This window comes from Balaenoptera borealis, assembly GCF_965194805.1.
Source record: "Balaenoptera borealis genome assembly, chromosome: 6".
Lineage (NCBI taxonomy): Eukaryota > Metazoa > Chordata > Mammalia > Artiodactyla > Balaenopteridae > Balaenoptera > Balaenoptera borealis.
In genome coordinates this window covers 79,218,350-79,237,438 of record NC_138863.1, presented here as the reverse complement: position 1 = coordinate 79,237,438, position 19,089 = coordinate 79,218,350, and the positions used below count along the sequence as shown (strand labels likewise).

Here is a 19,089-nt window from a genome sequence, read left to right as displayed (position 1 = left end):
TTCAATATAAACACTACCTCCTGTGGATAGACTTGACTAATGTGCACTTAGAAAAGGACTGAGAGAAGCCAAGTCAGTCATTTATTAGCCCTGTAATATTTTTGTTTTCATCACTTGATAAACTCTAAGAGAGCTTAGTTTTACATTCAGAAAGCATTTATATTTGATAAGTCAAATGATTTAAGTTGAAACTTCACAGAAGTACCTGTTCATTCCTCAATTGACTGTACTAGTAGATGGGAAATACGGGTGCAGTCAGTTTTGTTTATGTAATGCTTTATACAACGTTTGAAGCAGGTAGACCTATACTAAAACTGTATTTTCAGGTTCATTATGACTGAGTGGAGGGAGGGAGAATCTGTGTCTGATCCACAGTAAAACTTTCATAATCTGTTGAGAGTTGACTGTTATCACTTGCCAATTGAAACTGGACATTGAAACATTTTTAAAGAAATGCACTTTAATCTGAAATAAAACTAAAAAAAAAAAATTCTGGTACTTGTTGTTCTTTGGTTTTTGTTTTTTTTAATTTTTGTGTTTCAGTGAGCCCTCCTGAAATGAATGAGAAGAACATAATCCAGATACCAACCTAAAAGTGAGCCTTGTATTCCTCCACGAGCACATGAACCATTCATATTCTTCCCCTCTTTTATGGCCTATTTTTAACCGTAGAGGATCTCTATTTTATTCATAGTCTTACGGGTTCCACACACTTCTAAATCTATACTTTTTTTAAAAAAAAACTGAAGTATAGTTGATTTACAATATTGTGCTAGTTTCAGGTATACAGCAAAGTGGTTCAGTTATATATATGTTTTTCAGGTTATTTCCATTATAGGTTATTACAAGATATTGAATATTGTTCCCTGTGTTACACAGTAAATCCTTGTTCCATATCTATTTTATGTATAGTAGAGTTTATCTCTTAATCCCATACTTCTAATTTATCCCTCTTCCTCCCTCCCTGTCCCCTTTGGTAAACGTAAGTTTGTTTTCTATGCCTGTGAGTCTCTTTCTGCTTTGTATAAAGATTCATTTGTATTATTTTATAGATTGTGCATATGTGATATCATATAATACTTGTCTTTCTCTGTCTTCGTATGATATTTTCTGCGTCCATCCATGTTGTTGCAAAGGGCAATATTTCGTTCTTTTTTTATGGCTAATATTCCATTGCGTGTGTGAGATCTTAAATATATATATCACATCTTAAACTAATCATCTGTTGATGGGCATTTGGGTTGTTTCTGTCTTGGGTATTGTAAATAGTGCTGCTGTGAATGTTGGGGTGCATGTATCTTTTCTAATTAGAGTTTTCGTCTTTTCCAGATATATGCCCAGGAGTGGGATTGCTGGATCATACGGTAGTTCTATTTTAGTTTTTTAAGGAACATCCATACTGTTCTCCATAGTGGCTGCACCAATTTACATTCCCACCAACATTTCTCCACACCATCGCCAGCATTTATTATTTGCAGACTTTTTGATGATGGCCATTCTGACCAGAGTGAGGTGGTACCTCATTGTAGTTTTGATTTGCATTTCTCTAATAATTAGCAATTTTGAGCATCTTTTCATTCGCCTGTTGGCCATCTGTATGTCTTCTTTGGAGAAATTTCTGTTTAGATCTTCTGCCCGTTTTTTGATTGGGTGGTTTGGTTTTTTGGTATTGAGTTGTGTGAGCTGTTGGTATATTTTGGAAAGTAACCCCTTGTTGGTTGCGTCATTTGCAAATATTCTCTCCCATTCTGAGGTTGTCTTTTCGTTTTGTTCATGGTTTGCTGTGCAAAAGCTTAAAGTTTGATTAGGTCCCATTTATTTTTGCTTTTATTTCTTTGCCTGAGGAGACTGTAAATCCATACTTTTAAAATAAGGGGGAAAAAAACCCGAAATACTTAGTGATGTTGAAAAATACTGTATTAGTTTACTATGGCTGCTGTTAACAGCCACAAGCTGAGTGGCTTAAATAACAGAAATTTATTTTGGTTCTGGGGGCTAGAAGTCTGAGATAACGTTGTCAGCAAGTGTTGGTCCCTTCTAAGGGCTGTGAGGAAGGCTGTTCCATCCCTCTCCCCTAGCTTCTGTGGTTTGCTGGCAATTTTTGGCTTTCCTGGCATGTAGAAGCATCACCCCAGTCTCTGCCTTCATTTTCATATGTACTCTTTGCTCTTGAGTCTCAGACACACATTAAGAAGCTTTAGGACAGCAGTATTACTATGGCTCTAAAGTAATGGGGACAGATCTTTTGCTTTTTAGAAAGGATACTCTATAAACTTAAGCACAAGCCATTATTGGTTGGCACTCCACCCTTTGCCCATGCCTTTGCCACAAACTGCCAGCCCACTGGATACAGACGGGGAAGATCCCCTGAGGTTAGGATTGGATCCCACAGCTATTTCTAAAGCGTTATAAGCCAAGCCATAAGGAAAGCTTGCTGAACACAAGTATGGATAGAGTTTTGAGAAAGTCTACACTTGTGCATTTTTTTTTTTTAATTGAAGTATAGTTGATCTACAATGTTGTGTCTGGTGCATTTAACAGTACTTTTTTTTAAGTTTAATTTTTTTTAGTGAAGTCTAGTGTAAGGGGTTTGCTTTTGTTGAAGTTTTTATTTGTAGATCTTTAAAAATAAATAATGCTCATCCATCAGTGGTGTTTGTTGCAGATTTTATTAGTTACTAGCTTAACACCAGTTTATATTGTCTATCAGCTTTATAACTAACTTCAGAACTGGATTAGAAATAAGATTGTCAGCAGTCAGTCAGCAAGGAAAAGGTGAATATCTGCCATTTTTTTAAAAATGTGTTTTTAACATGTTGTTTAGAACTCTTGATTTAGAAAAGAAATACTGTTAAACATTTTCATAATGGAGAAAGATTCTGGGTTGATGCAGCAATAAAATAACAACAATGCAGAAACTTTAAAAATGTCTATTCTGAAATTAAACATTTTAAAACCCAAAGGAAAATTTAATAATGGCAATTAAAAGACCTATGGGTTTAATGTTGTCTCGTTTTATGTGCAAGTCCAGAAGATAGAAGTCTAGTTTAATAATTGGACAGATTAGTTGTACTAACCTTTGTTTTACTGGTGAATTATTGGGGTACATATAGAAACAAGTTAAGGGATGGTACAACCATGAATCATATTGACACAAAAACCACTAGGCAGCTTCAGAACTCGGGGAATAGTGGAGAGTCTAAACTGAAATACTGACGGCAAGATTTGTAGGTGCTGTAGACAGGTGCAGTGCTTTGAAGTTCCTAAATAGCTTCAACATAGTTGGCTGGGAGCATGCCGGTCCTGCCAGTCCTCTGCACGGTGCCATACATCCAACCTTCATCAACAGCTTGAACGTTTACAATGGCATCTCCATCTTTGAAGGACACCTCATCTGCATCTGCAGCCATATAGTCATACATGGCACGGAAGATTTTCTATCGGTAAAGACGAAAAAGGGAAATATATATTAGATTTGCAACAATTAACCCGAACACCTAATTAGTTTCCACCAGCTTAACTTGCACAAAACAGAATGTGCAACTACCTACCACCGAAACTAAAAGACAACTCACAAACTAGGAGAAAATATTTGCTAATCATATATCTAATAAGGGATCACTATCCAGACTATATAAAAAAACTCCTATAATTCAATACTGAAAAGGGACAGGGGCAAAGGATCTGAATTCTCCAAAGGAGATGATAAACCAAGAGCCAATAAGCACGTGAAAAGATGCTCGACATCGTTAGTCATCAGGAAAATGCAAAACTACAATGAAATACCCCTTCACACACACTGGAATGGTGATAATCGAAAAGATAGTAACAAGTATTGGGGAGGATATGGAAAAATTTGAATCTTTATAAACCGTTGGTGGGAAAGGAAAATGGTGCAGGCACTTTGGAAAACAGTTTTGGAAGTTCTTCCCATTTTAAAAGAGTTACCATGTGACCTAGCAATTCTACTCCTAGGTATATACACAAGAGGAATGAACATAAGTCCACATAGTAACCTGTACACCCGTATTCATAACGGCATTATTTGTAACAGCCAGAAAGTAGAACTAGCCCAAATGCACACCAACTGATGAATGAATAAAGAAAAGGTATTCCCATACAATGAAATATTTGCTAATAAAAAGGGATGAAGTACTGATAAATGATAAAACATGGACAACCTCAAAACATTAAGAAGCCAGTCACAGAAGACCACATATTGTGTGATTTCATTTATATGAAATATCCCAAATAGGCAAATATATACAAAAAGTACATTAGTGGATGTACTAATCTAGTGTTTTGGAGAAAAAATTTGAAAAATCATAGCAATATTGCATGTTTTTCTCACTTTGGGAATTTGGGAGCATACCAGTAGTAAAAGTTTCTGGAAAGCTAACCTCCACAATGTTTTTTTTAAAAAAAAGAATTGTAGCATGGTGGGAAAGGAAAATGGGGCATTACTAATCAACAGGCATAAAGTTTCAGTTAAGCAAGATAAATAAACCCTAGAGATCTGTTCTAGAGATCTCTAGGGATCTGTACACAACCTTGAATCTATAGTAAACAATAATGTATTATATACTTAAAAATATAAGGGTAGGTTGATCTCATGTGTTCTCACAACAATGAAATAAGGTTTTTAAAAATTGTAACAATTTAGAGAAAATTTGAAAGCGCCCAAATTTTCTTCATAGGAGCAGTCACTGGTTAGTAATTTGGTATGAGACCTACATATTTTTTCCTAGCATTCTGAAATATACACAACATATATTCACATTCAAGGATAGGTTCCCCCCTGCCCCACATAAGTGGAATACTACTATAAATAGTACTCTGACTTGTTCCTTCCATTTAATATAGCTTGGAAGTCTTTCCATATAAATATAGATTGATCACATTCTTTTTTACTGCTGTAGAGAATTCCATATTTTAGTACTATCGCAAATTATTTAGCCATTTCTATATTTCTGGACGTTTAATTGTCACCATGTTTTCATCCACTAACCCTATAGTGTTTGTCTTTGGGCAGATATTTCAAAAGAAAGCTTTTAAAAGTGAAAGTATTTGGTCAAAGGCATGTGCCTTTTAAGTAAGTTTTTTCAAAAAGTTCACTACTATAATGTTCTGATACTTTATTGTTGCATATTTCTGGTTAGTAGTCAAATAGTGAACATGTTTTTTTTGTTGGCCATTTTTATTTCTTTTGCTGTAAATTGTCTATTCATATGCTTCCAGGTTTTATTTTGAAGGGAAGGGAGATAATATGTCAATGAACTTTGGATACTTCATGCTTTTTTAGATATTAATCTTTTTGTTAAGTATAATATTTTTTCCCAGTTTGACATTTCTTTTTGCTATAAAAACATTTAACCTTTTATGGTCAAATCTGTCAGTCTTTTCCCTTACTTTTCTAGGTTTTGGAACCTGCTGAGGAAGGCTTTCACCATTTCCAATTGTAAAAGTAGTCTCTATTTTTCCGTAGTATTTTAGTTTTCCTTTTTTTTTTTCCTCTGCTGATTTGTAATTCTTTTAGGGTCCATTTTTGGACTTCATCTATTTTAAAATCTATTCTCATGCTAAATTCATATTTAATTATAATAGCTTTATAGCATATTTTGCTCTTATATGGTTAAGTCCTTTCCTATTATCATTTTCAAAATTTGCTTATTCTTGCATCTTTACTCTTTCAAATAAATTATAGGATTAATGTATAAATATTTAAAAATTTTACTAGGATCTGATTGGAATTGCCTTGAATTTATGGATTTATTTCTGGAGAAATGACTTCAAGATTCCCTTCCTGAACTATAATGGGTCTCAATACTTACTTAAATCTTTATGTCCTTTAGTAAAGATAGTTTTCTACATACAAATATTGTTCATTTCAATCCTAAAGAATTATGTTTTTGTAATATTATGAATGAGATCCAGGGTTTTAAACTGAGAGTTTTAAAGTAGTCTGGTGAATTGTGAACATGATTTGACATTTATCTTCAATGTATATTAATAGGAGATATCTAAGATATGACCAGATTACGTATGTGACATGTGCATACACATATATTTGGGTTGGCCAAGAAGTTCGTTCGGGTTTTTCTGTAAGATGATAGGGAAAAATCCGAACGAACTTTTTGGCCAGCCCAATATATTCTGGAAGAATGATTCCAAGCCACAGATGTTTTGCTTTAAGATAGTGGGTGGGGAGACGAGACCAGAGGCCGAACTCGGGATCTGACAAGATGGCCGGGCTGCCCCGCAGGATTATCAAGGAAACCCAGCGTTTGCTGGCAGAGCCAGTTCCCGGCATTAAAGCAGAACCAGATGAGAGCAACGCCCGTTATTTTCATGTGGTCATTGCTGGCCCTCAGGATTCCCCCTTGGAGGGACTTTTAAACTTGAACTCTTCCTTCCAGAAGAATACCCAATGGCAGCCCCTAAAGTACGTTTCATGACCAAAATTTATCATCCTAATGTAGACAAGTTGGGAAGAATATGTTTAGATATTTTGAAAGATAAGTGGTCCCCAGCACTGCAGATCCGCACAGTTCTGCTATCGATCCAGGCTTTGTTAAGTGCTCCCAATCCAGATGATCCATTAGCAAATGACGTAGCGGAGCAGTGGAAGACCAATGAAGCCCAAGCCATAGAAACAGCTAGAGCATGGACTAGGCTATATGCCATGAATAATATTTAAATCGATCCGATCATCAAGTGTGCATCACTTCTCCTGTTCTGCCAAGACTTCTTCCTTTTTTGTTTGCATTTAATGGACACAGTCTTAGAAACATTACAGAATAAAAGCCCAGACATCTTCAGTCCTTTGGTGATTAAATGCACATTAGCAAATCTATGTCTTGTCCTGATTCACTGTTGTAAAGCATGAGCAGAGGCTAGAAGTGTCATCTGGATTGTTGCGAAATGTTTAAAAGCAGTGGCCCTTCTCTGCTTTTATTCATTTCCCCATCATGGTTTGAGTATAAAGCACTGTGAATGAAGGTAGTTGTCAGGGTTAGCTGCAGGGGTGTGGGTGTTTTTCTTTATTATTATTTTTTTTTTGGTGGTGGGGGGAAGGTAGTTTTATTTTAATTTTATGGGCTCCTTTCCCCCTTTTTATGGTGATCTAATTGCATTGGTTAAAAGCAGCTAACCAGTTCTTTAGAATATGCTCTCTAGCCAAGTCTAACTTTATTTAGACACTGTAGATGGACAAGCTTGATTGTTTGAACCAAAATGGGAACATTAAACAAACATCACAGCCCTCACTAATAACATTGTGACTTTGCTGTCAAGTGTAGAATCCTCCCTTCAAGAAAAAGCTTGTGACCATTTTGTATGGCTTGTCTGGAAACTTCTGTAAATCTTATGTTTTAGTAAAATATTTTTTGTTATTCTAAAAAAAAAAAAAAAAAAAAAAAAGATAGTGGGTGGGTCTAATGAGACCAAAATGATGACTCTGCTTTAGGCTGTTTTTTTTTTTTTTTTTTTTTGGTGTGTTTGTTTTCAATCACCGAATAATGCTTTTTAATTAATGTGAGTTGCTAATGAAGGTTTTCTGATAATTTATGACTGTTAGCATGAGATGTGTAGTAAAAGAGCATTATGTAAAATAGAAGGTTCGGTTAATAAAAAAAAAAAAAGATCAGAATACTATGATCATTATTGCACATATCAAAAAGTGAGAATGACTTGAGTAAGTTATTGTTACTTACTCCAGCAGTAGATGGATGAGATGGGATGGAGGATACCGTTGTCTGCTGGGTAGCAACTGAAGATGATCGTTGCTGTGGGAGCTCTGTGGTTTTAGCATGTTTGTAAGCTGAAAAGAAGGGAGAAAATAGTTTATTAGGAGAAAACGTGACTAGACCTCATTTAATCTGTGATTAGCAACTGAGCAGCACTTTTCCCCCTAATTTAAAAAGAATGATTTCCAAGAAAGGAGGAATGAAAATGAAATAGCTAACTGCATGTACCTCTCCACAATTCTAGTCCTCTCATTAGAAGAAAGGATCCAGATGTTTTTTGTTTTGTTTTTACTCAAAGCATCTCTTAACAGTAACCTCCAGGGAGCTAGCTGGCCGGCCATGGCTGTCAAGGTCAGGGCCATCCACTTGTACCTGGTGAGGTTGCAGAGAAGAAGACGCCCCCGTCGCTGTAGGTGGAGAGGTGGGCACCTTCTGAATGCTCGGACTTCTCCTCGCCGCCGCTGACGCTCAGCGCGCTGGCAGATCGAGACTGCTCCCGGCTCCGGCGCTGAGCTTGTGCTGGGGAGGTAAGATCCATTGGAGAGGGAGCAGAGGCGAAACTTTTTATAGCAGTAATGCCTAACGGTAATTGACTCTCAGTTGGCTTTTGTTTGTTGTCATGCATGCATGGTTTTAAGTAGATTTCTGTGGATTAAACCCTCAAAAACTCTTAGGATACATTTTCCAGATGACAGTTTAATCACCCAAGGTCCCCTATCCGTTAAGCGGTACAGCCAGGCTTCCAATCCCGGAGTCTGTCCTTGACTACTACTCCTTCCCTCTATCCTGCTCATTTTCCGGGCTCACTAAAATGAACAGATAGTAAGGTACACAAATTCCATCTTTCAACTTCTACAGAAAGTGCCTCCTAACTTCCAAATTTATTTAGATACAGTTTCTCTGTGTTTCCGCAATCTGTGTGCAGACCTTTAAAACTGTTCATGTCAGGGTGTAACCACTGATTTACTGGTCTCTCCTCATCAGTGGACTAGAGTATAAATCCTTTGAGATTTATAGGCACTACATATTATTTTACTTTTAACATGAATAGAAGAAGGCATAAAGTCATGTGGCCTGTTTCGTTGAGTGGCTAATCTTCCTTGACATAAGAGAGTTGAGAAAGTTGTTAAAGGTCAATCCATTCTCTTCCCTTTGCTTATGTATTTCTTTTTTTTTCATTATTTCTCCAACAGAAAGATGTACTACCTTTTTTTCTTTAGGGAAAAAAAAATGATAATAATGGGGACTGAGGGGGACTTACCCTTAGGCAGTGAAACAACCTTTCCTAACTTGAACTTGTCTAGAAAATGAGCTTGGCCCACTAGTCAAGGAGGTGTTCTTATGCTGAATGAGTAACTCAGGAAATTGAAAGCCCTGGAGGAGACGAACTTCTGAGCCTAAAAGCCACTGGCGTTAGCCCACTAAATGGTGATGTTTACATCGTAAGCCTTTTGTGGCATCACGTACCATTAATCATGTGTAAGCTTCGGGACTGAATGTTGTCTTCTGCTGGATCATAGTCAAAAACTGAGCCAGGATTTGTACGCCAGACACGTAAACCTGAAAGTGAGATTCAGGATCAGCACAGATGTTCTTGGACGCTTGCGATAATTTGGAGACCAAGGCATGAACCTAAACAACCACAGGCGGATTGAATAACACTCATTGAGCTTAGTTCTAGGAGGGGAACAAAGCATAAAGTAGATTTCAGCTTTGCAAACAGTGAAATGATAGGGGTTTTCTTTCACATCTAATGAAAACACAGATTGAGGTCCTCTGGCCTTTGCTTTGCTCTAGATAATGTCACTTGCGTTCTTCTACCTTCCTTAACTTAACGTTGATTTTTCTCCCCAGGCCCCAATTACCTGTAGTAGTTTCCTGATCCTGGTCATTCCGTTTTTGTTCCATTTCTACCACTTTTCTCTGAATACCTCGGTAGTTAATGTCACTGAAGTCCTGTGTGTTCTTCTTTACTCGTTCAGTGATGGGGTCTGTCACCACTGGTGTGAAGCAACCCTTGTGTTTCTCGAAGTCTTCATGATATTTCACCTGAAATTTCACGAATTCACTTGGTGAAAATAGGATGGTGTGATCATTTCCTTTTTTACGTGTTCCAACAGGCCGCCCACCCAATCTGAGGAATTCCTGACTCACCGTTGAGATGTGGCGTTGGGTCTCCCTCACCCGTCTCATCTCTGGCGTGTCCAAGACGTAGGCAGCTTTGCCTTGTATTTGTTTCCGGAAGCTATCAGAATAAAGCACCTGGCAGAGGAGAGACCATGAATGAGGACAGGTTGTGGTACCGTCCTAATTCTGAAGCCTCAAAACCTTTCCAACAGATGGAGGTGAAAGGAGCTGGGGAGGGAAGCTTGAGTCACCTGAAAAGCCCCAGCTAGCCCGTGACTGACAGAGGAACAGTTAGCATGAGGGTGGACAGGCAGGGCTTGAATGAGACAAAGGATTTTTTTTGAGTTTGAGGAGACAGGGCAAAGTATAATTTTGAAAGGAAGCGGAAAAAGTGATCTCTTGAATTTGCTGGGAATTGTAGCACCAGCACATTGGATGATATTTGGAGCTAAACGTGATACTGACATTTGAAAGAACTATCCTTCAAAACAAGTGATCATTTTTTGAAGGATTATGTCCAGATTTCATAAACCAATATGCTAATACAGAAATCAAAGTCTCAGAAATGAAAAACCCAAAATATCAAAGTCAGAGAGGGCATCCATTTCAGAGTATTAGCTGTTTCATAAAGTATCTTAACAAAGTATTGCTGAAGATTGAGGATGTTAGGAATTCAATTTGTTACACTTGGTTACATAAGACTACCTCAGAGTAAAGTAAAAGGGAAAACACTGGCAATTAACTTGTTATGTCTTAGTACAATCATTTGGAATTTAAAAGCACAGTTATGTTAATTTTAGTGTGAATTTTCAGTTGAATTAAAAAAATGCACATTTTTATGGTGTTAAAATGTTATTTTCCAAGATGTTGCATTTCTCTCTCTCTTTTCGTTTTAGTGTGTTTTTCAGTTGAATGAGAAAGACACTTTTTTATGGTGTTAAAATGTTATTTTCCAAGATGTTGCATTTCTCTCTCTCTTTTCGTTTTAGTGTGTTTTTCAGTTGAATGAGAAAGACACTTTTTTATGATGTTAAAATGTTATTTTCCAAGTTGTTGCACTACTCCTTCTTTAGTCCTAGAAAATACCGAGCTAATGTTTTCTTGGTTGCGCTTAGCTCTCTCCATCTCTGGAGTGACCCGTGTCGGAGTTGCTTTTCTCATATTCTCTTTGTACAATACCTAGAGGAGCCAAGAGAGCATCCAGATATCAGAGAGCAGTAACCCAATTCTGAAAACCATCATCTAGCTGTTGTTATGGCTCAATTATGTCACACTCTATAAAAAACACCTCAAGAAGAGAAAGCCATTAAAATGTTACTGTATAAAGCAAAAAGTGAAGAAAGAATTAAATCAGGTGAGCCGGTGGGGTTGGTATGTCATTTTTAAGTAGGTAAAGAAGAATTTTAAAAGATAAAAGTTTTGGGGAAACTGTGAGATAAATTAGTGGTATAACCATGTTTGCCAGGCTTGTTAAAAGTGTCACCATTTCTTTTTTCCTCTCTCAAATACCGAGCTAACGTTTTCTTGATTGCGTTTGACTCTTTCCATCTCGGGAGTAAAGAGTGCGGGGGTAGCTTTCCCCAGGTTCTCTTTGTATAACACCTGTGAGATACAAAGGTGGACCTGAAAGTCACTAGGAGGCAGTATTCAGGCTATTCAATATGATGCAATTTGGGGGAGAAAACTCCAGGTTTAATCTGTTACTATTAGTGAGTACAACTCTCTAGAAGAAAGCTTAAAAAACAGTTAATGGCAACAGTAAATGTATATCATTTAGGGGAGATTCTAAAAAGCTGGCATTTTGTTTGTTTTAACCTGGGATGGAGTTAGGAGCAGGTCAAACGGCAGGGGTTACTTTGCAAAATTAAAAGCACTTTCATTTCTCAAGACAATACCGAGCTAATGTTCTCTTGATTGCGTTTGACTCTCTGCATCTCTGGAGTGACAAGGATTGGGGTGCCTTTCCCCACATTTTCTTTGTACAAAACCTACATGAGTCCAATGGATCCAAAAAGCCAAAAAGAAGAAAAGAATTACAGTTACCAGAAGATTAAACAGAACAGATCATTTGTTAGGAGGCTCAGGGTGCTAAACCATTTGGGCAATAAGGTTAGATGGAAAGAAATACATTTCCAAAACAAGTTGAGGTAGTTACAGCAAGACACACATTTCTAGGTAGGACCCTGCCCTGAAATCCTTACAGCCTGCAAGACAGAACTGCAGTTTTTGTGCCTAGTTCCGGGATTTGGGGCAGGGATGGGAAACGGCCTTCACTCTCCCACTAATCTACGCATGTCAAGCTCCTGACAGGTCATCTCACAGGACTTAGGGGCACGTGCTTGAATAACACTGAGAAGGTGAAGGCTGCTCCCTAAATAGCATAGGGAGACTGGACCCTTTTGCCACACTTGAACTCACATAGACACATCAGGAAAATGTATCCTTGCTATCATCTGTGATCTGCCTCTTGCTTTAGTTCAGTACATCATCATACGTAGTAAGGAAAAATGTTTTCAGCAATTAGATCACTATCATGGTAAGTCAATAGGAAACATCGTGACAAATTCCCAGCCTCACTGTCACCTCAGTGTCATTCTTGGGGTCACAGGAGTTTCGGGATATGGCATTCAAGAGGAAGAATTCTGTCAAAGAAGTGGTTCTCAAAGTTGAGGTCCCTGGATAGCAAGGTCAGCATCACCTGAGACCTTGCTGGAAATGCAAACATTCTGGCCCACGCCAGATCTACAGAATGAGAGAGCGTGGGGTTCCCGGTGATTCTGATGCACACTAGTCTCAGGAGCCCTGCGTTCCAGTATCCGAGGAACCTGCAGACAGTGTAGATGCGGAGGGCCGCTGGCGCTTCACTACGTACGCTAATGTCCCCACACAAGCCCCAATCCCCCGGCAATCTATAAACGTAAAATATCACAGAGCGCAGGCTTACAGAAAACGGCTTACTAAAATTAGCAGCTGAAGACCATGATAAATACAGAAGAACAAAGTGAACTAAAATTGGTAAAACAAAAAACAGTTCGAGTGACACTTTCATTTTTAAGTAAATTGACATTCATTTGCCAAAACCACTACTGGATCTTAATTTATGTCGCTTTCCCTGAAGGAGAGGATTAGGGGTTATTTTTCCCCAAGGTCTCTTTGTCCAAATCTGGCAGGGTAAATTAGAACCTAAAGTGAGGTGCAAAAACACAACAAAATCACAACTCCAATGCCTAGAAAGAGCCCTGTCACACCTACTACGCCACTCCCCAAATTTCACAAGTACGTAAAACAAAGAGACCTTAGGGGTAATGGATAGAGAGTAAGTTTGGGGAGAGAGGAGCAAAAGGATGATTTGTTGGAAAATCTGTTAGTTTCTGATATTAGAACTTTAAAATATGGATTAAAGCAACCTTATTATGCGGTTAAGTCTAGGAGTAGCTCTAAAGGGAAGAAGGATAAATGTGATTAAGAAATTCACAAAATTTCAGTTGTCTTTGAAAAGTAGGATTAATATGTATTATTTTAAATCATTAAAGAAGTAGTTTCTTTTTTTTTTTCTTGCCAAAGTACCGAGCTAATATTTTCTTGATTGTGTTTGACTCTCTCCATCTCTGGAGTGACAGGTAAAGAGGTTCCCTTGCCCATGTTTTCTTTGTATAACACCTGTGTGATGAGAAAGCATCCAGAAAAACAACCATAAGTAACATTACATTTGTTGTGAGATTTTAAGGGTCAGTTCAACTTTCTTGTTATCAAATGACACAGTAGTCCGAGGAGCCAGGAGTTATATGCTGACAAGATGCCACAAAAAAATTTAATGAGAGCCACTCTTGGGATTAGGAAACTGACTGTATCTGGGGTAGCAGGGCCCTTAGTTGCTGGGGAAAGACTGGAGTTATCCTCCCAAACAGTCACGTGGGGATTTGAGATGGTTAGAACTTGGTTGTGTTGTTATCCAAGCAAACTAAAAGAAAAAAGGTTTCAAAAAATATTTTTTTAAATGCCAGATGGAACAGAAATCAGAATTAACTTGAAAAAAAAAAAAAGAATCCATAGTAGTACCACAGAAATGTGAAAGTATCTCCTTTTGCTAAGTGAGGTATGTTAGAAGCAAAGGAAGGGAAGTGGATTTAAAAGAAGAATAAATGTTAAGAATCAATTTAATTATGAGGTTAAATGGCATCTATTTTCCCTTTCTTTCCAAAATACCGAGCTAAGGTTCTTTTGATTGAGTTTGACTCTCTGCATCTCTGGAGTGATGGAGATTGGGATCCCTGTGCCCAGGTTTTCTTTGTATAGCACCTGTGTGAAAGGAAAGCATCCAGAACAAAAAGAGCAATCAACCACTCTCCCCTTCTTGCAGAGCAGTTGGGAGTAGAAGGACAAAGAGGAAGAGAACAAGTTAGAGGAAGGGAAATACCAGAAGCTTCTAGATCCAACCTGTAGGAGCCTAAAGACATCCTTAAAAGCAAGGGAATGCAGGAAGGAACAGGGAGACTAAGAAATTTGAAAGGAGAATTTTACTGTTTTGTTGAACTAGTCTCTGCATCACTGAGCAAAGGAGGGCACCATGGAAGGGAACGATGAGGTGCGCCCCCCAGCTTGTTGTGAGGTTGGGGAAAAAAAGAAAGGGCAGAGACAGCAGGAGAACCAAGGAAGAGATTTTGATTTGGAAATGTTATTAATAAACCACATAAGGATATTTAGGTTTTATAAACATTGCATATATGAAGATGCATACACACGTCTTCTTTTGCTGATTTTCAAAAGAAGTCAAGGTATTTAATTTTTAGTTTAGGTGAACATATTGGGAAGAATTAATTATATTTAAATGGAGAACAGTGACAAAATGCTAAAAAAAAAACAACCCTGAAAATATCTATACAAATACCAGTAGAGACCAAGAAAAGTTAGAATAGGAAATGAAGCCAACAGTTTAAATTTATTTGCAGAATAAATTTTTGTAAGCTTTACGTTCAAATGAAAGTTGCCAAAGCAGGATAAGTGGGTGCCTAGAGACTGGGAATGCTATGTTTTTAAAGGTTGGAATATCATATTGAACATTTTTTAAGTGATGTTAATGTTTAACCAAAATGGGGAAACTGATTCATGGGAAATGGCAGCATTAAGTTGCAAACAAGACACAAGACATGTCAAAGTTTTTACTGGGATAAGTTGATTAGGTTTTAAAATATAGCCATTAATCTTTTAAAAAAAATGGTTTAAAATTAGTTAAAGGGTCTTTGTTTGTTTGCTTTTTAAATACCGAACTAAAGTTTTCTTGATTGTGTTTGACCCTCTCCATCTCTGGAGTGATGGGAACTGGAATCCCTTTCCCGATGTTTTCTTTATACAACACCTGTACGATACAAGAAAGCATCCAGAAAAAACAAGAGCAGTCAAAAACAGCCCTTTCATCTATCGTGTAAGGAACGTACTATGAAACACAGACGTCAAACAGGAAAGACAAATTCACCAAGTCAATCTGTTTTTTCAAGCACAGATCTGGATGAAAACATGCTCCATATTTCCTTGGCTAAAGTGCCAGTGTATTTGATGTTCAACTTTTAAGCTAACTCATATATTAAATGTTGGCTTTCTGTGTTAGGAATTAAGAAAAAGAAATCAAATTAATTTCATAAAATTACTAAAATGCTTAGTGTACAATAGAAAGGTTATTTTTTAATTAGATGGGCAAATATTTATTTTCCCTACACAGAACATCTGTTTTACAGAATAACAGATATTTTAAACCCTAGGTCAAATCTATGCAATATAGGAAATTGGTCTTTGTTGGGTAAATTCAAGTTATAGAGGTGGTCAAGTCTAAATACATAGCACTGTTTATCTTCCATAGAATCTTAAAGGCTCTATGCACCAGTGGATAAAAATTGTCTAAATGCAACCTATGTAAAAATTAACACAAATGGTTACTTAAAAGAAAGAAATTGTCCAGGATCATCAGGATCATTAATATCTCAAATAGATATGAACAATAATATACTTACTCTAATACAGAAGAAAATGATTTTTAAATAGTTTTGAAAATTAATGTAAACCTTTCCAAAAGAAGGAATAATAATAATAATATAAACCTATAGGGAAAACAGTGAATATAACATTCCAAAAATAATATTAATTTATACCAAAAATTTAATAAAATCAAAAGGTTGTTAGTGAATGGTAATTAAAAACAAAGAAAAACAAAACAAAACAAAAAGACAGTGGGACCAAAGAAAGTTACTTAATTGTGTGAAAGAATCAAACTTTCAGAAAATATTTAAATGGACAATTAAAAAACATTTTGGAGCAAAACTTGCCCTACCTACCCCCCAGCCCCCCAAAAAAAATCCAGCTAAATTTTCCTAATGACATTTGATTCTCCATCTCAGGCATAAGTAAATCTAAGTTCCTTATATAAAAGTTTCACAGGCTATTGAGTAGTATAGAGTTTTTTAGCAACAAAAGTATTAATAAAAGAGAAAATAACATTAAATATAGACTCACGATCTAATTTGTATATATATATATTTTTTGTATATTTTTTAAAAGATCAGAAGATCTGAATTTCTATTCATGGAATGGCTTGTTTAGAACAAGTATCAAGATAAGATTGCTTTGGGTTCCAATACTGAGTGATTTTCTTTCTTTGTGCTCTGTTTATCCAGATAGGATCTATGTTAAGCTAAACCTTGTCCCCAGCAAGGGCCACTATTTCTACACATGGCCTCAAGTCCTGTGTCTTTTCTTTCAATGCTAACGCAGCTACATCAAATAAAAATAGTCCCAAGTAAATAAAGCTATAGTGTTTGGGGATTTTGGACATCAATTAACTTCAAAAGTCCCATAAAACATGAAAAGGGAAGGAAAGGAATCAATGAAAAGTTTTAAGGGACTATTATAGGAAGTATAAAATGTTAGAATCAAATGGTGAGTAAAAGATCTGGAAAACAGAAAAATTTAGTTGATGAGATTTTTTTTTTAAGAAAAATGTGTTAAACTGATTATTTTAAAGGGACTAACAGAAGTTCTGTCTTATAGAAAGGTATTATCATTTTTTTTAATACGAGTTAAAAGAGCTTTCTCCCAAATACCGAGCTAAAGTTCTCCTGGTTGTGCTTGACCCGCTCCATCTCGGGAGTGACAGGGAGAGGAGTCCCCTTGCTCAAGTTCTCTTTGTACAGAATCTGTGTGCACAAAATCAACAATCAAATCAGCCTGGACCCATTGTTTAGGAAGACTTAGCTTTTAAAATAGGTTCTAAAAGTATTTTTGCTTGTTTGTTTTCATAATGACATAAAATTGGCCTAAATAACTTTAAGAACTAGAACAAGTACAGATCACCTTTGGCCGTTTCATCACACCCAGTATGAGGTCTGTCTAAGAGGCATTAATAGCGACAGAGCTGCCAGGCTGCAGGAGGAGTCAGTCACTTCTATAGGTCTTCTCTCAAAGACGAGGACTAGGCCTTATCAGAGACTACTCAAGTTAACTGAAATTTACATGCCTCATGAGTTGTTGGTAACTCTAAATTAGGGAACCAAAAAAAGGGGGGGGGGGGTTGGGGGAATAAAATAAATAAGTATTAAAAGCTAAATAAATATTAGCTTTCAATGATCCTGAAACTCTTCCAAGGAAAGCTCATTTATCTCTCTTGTGATATACCAAAAATAGCTGAGCCAAGTAAATCTGTATTTCTGAGTTACTGTGAATTGCTATGTTGTCTTTGGAATGAAAATGTTCAAGAATCACATTCTTTTAAGAAGAGTTGCAAACACAAAATACATCAAACAGCGCCACAATAAATACAAATAAAATTCTAGCTATCATTATCCTTTCGGAGGCATGTTAGATTTTACTTTTGACTTGTGCCACACCAGTTAGAAACACCTACTGTTATTCAAGGGGAATTTGAGGAAGGAAACACTAAGTATTACAGGTTTTTAAGGAACATGATCAATAGCTACGTTTTAGGAAAAACATAGTTAAAATTTCACAGCAGAACTAAAATAAATACTAAATCAGATTTGGGTTGAAAACTGAGGTAATATTTGGTATCATTATTTTCATTATATGAATTTAGTATTTTTACAGGAAGAAAATTATATATTGGTAATGTGTTAAAAATATTATTTTAAATAAAAATTAAGGGATTTAATTTTTTGGCCCCTAAGAAATACCGAGCTAAAGTTCTCTTGATTGCGTTTGACTCTCTCCATCTCTGGAGTGACAGGGGTTGGGGTTCCTTTCCCCAGATTTTCTTTGTACAAAACCTGTGAGATACAAGAAAGTACCCAAAAGACATTCAAAACAAGCACAAAGATTAGGGAAGAGAGAAGATGGGGGGCAGGGGGTGGGTGTGAGGAGGGAATTTTTTAGTGAGTAGTATTTAGTAAGGATAATGCTTTTATTTTTTACTTCACATTTTAAGGATAAACTCTACAATGCTAATTCTGGGCATGAAAAGGTACCACAGAAAGCGTTGAGTTATAGCATATGAGTAGAATGATGAGGAATCTTATGTTAATTCTATTTACAGTATTTCAGACCTAAGTGCTCACACTTGTCAGTCGCCAAAAGTGTTAAAATACCATCAGAAAATTGAGTCATTTTGTGTAAGTCCAGATGGTCTTGGTCAGGTGGAACACACATACACACACGGACACACACAAAATTGGTGTTAAGATGTTGCTTTTTAAAAAAGGATGATGGGTTATTCCAGTAATTTTTTAATGGGAAATCAAGTATCTTATTTGATATATTTGTAAATACCGAGCTAAAGTTCTCTTGATTGCGTTTGACTCTCTCAATCTCTGGAGTGACAGGGGTTGGAATGCCTGTTCCCAAGTTTTCTTTGTACAAAACCTGTAGAAGATAATTAGAACATCTAAAAAAGTAAAATGACCACGAATCCTTTGGATTACAGCTATATGCGGGCTATTTGTTGGAAACTCATAAAAGCAATCTAGCCTTCAAACACGACACTCAGGGAATAAGGAAGGAAATGCCACAAATATCTATGTTCTCTCTTCAAAAGTAGTAATTTTACTACCTTGAAGACTGTACTAAATTATGCATTTTCTGTAGTCAACATTTAGTACATTCCTAAAATGCATTAAATAGTGCTAATGAATTTAACAATGAAAAAAGTCTAACCATTTCATAACATCTAGTATTAGTCCCTTGAATATAGTGGGTCCACAATAGGTTTGTACTTCAA

At 36.7% G+C, this 19,089-nt stretch overlaps 2 protein-coding genes and 1 pseudogene across 33 annotated transcripts in view; 2 read left to right on the top strand and 1 right to left on the bottom strand.

Moving 5' to 3' along the window:
* Positions 1-10,004, top strand: part of RIF1 (replication timing regulatory factor 1) — a gene marked incomplete at its 5' end in the record, with an annotated part of 65,379 nt that extends 55,375 nt beyond the window's left edge. Inside the window, one exon of the mRNA XM_082395718.1 lies at positions 9,866-10,004. Coding sequence (XP_082251844.1) covers positions 9,866-9,883 — 18 coding nt within the window. The 3' untranslated portion in view covers positions 9,884-10,004. The remainder of the gene's footprint in view (positions 1-9,865) is intronic.
* The window catches only part of NEB (nebulin), a 216,213-nt gene continuing 199,777 nt past the window's right edge, over positions 2,654-19,089 (bottom strand). For 5 of the 31 annotated variants that reach the window (XM_082395693.1, XM_082395682.1, XM_082395705.1 and 2 more), the window contains 15 exons: positions 18,642-18,734; positions 18,050-18,142; positions 16,964-17,056; positions 15,136-15,228; positions 14,079-14,171; positions 13,440-13,532; positions 11,768-11,860; positions 11,382-11,474; positions 10,959-11,051; positions 9,900-10,007; positions 9,611-9,794; positions 9,213-9,305; positions 8,118-8,264; positions 7,713-7,819; positions 2,654-3,437 (listed from right to left, as the gene is read on the bottom strand). In XM_082395693.1, the coding sequence (XP_082251819.1) occupies positions 3,264-3,437; positions 7,713-7,819; positions 8,118-8,264; positions 9,213-9,305; positions 9,611-9,794; positions 9,900-10,007; positions 10,959-11,051; positions 11,382-11,474; positions 11,768-11,860; positions 13,440-13,532; positions 14,079-14,171; positions 15,136-15,228; positions 16,964-17,056; positions 18,050-18,142; positions 18,642-18,734 (1,650 nt within the window). In that variant the 3' untranslated portion in view covers positions 2,654-3,263. The remainder of the gene's footprint in view (positions 3,438-7,712; positions 7,820-8,117; positions 8,265-9,212; positions 9,306-9,610; positions 9,795-9,899; positions 10,008-10,958; positions 11,052-11,381; positions 11,475-11,767; positions 11,861-13,439; positions 13,533-14,078; positions 14,172-15,135; positions 15,229-16,963; positions 17,057-18,049; positions 18,143-18,641; positions 18,735-19,089) is intronic. The other 26 variants (XM_082395706.1, XM_082395707.1, XM_082395704.1 and 23 more) reach the window with 25 other exon arrangements.
* On the top strand, positions 6,186-6,818 carry LOC309630467 (ubiquitin-conjugating enzyme E2 N pseudogene; annotated as a pseudogene). Its single transcript has one exon. The product of its transcript is annotated as a ubiquitin-conjugating enzyme E2 N pseudogene (transcript).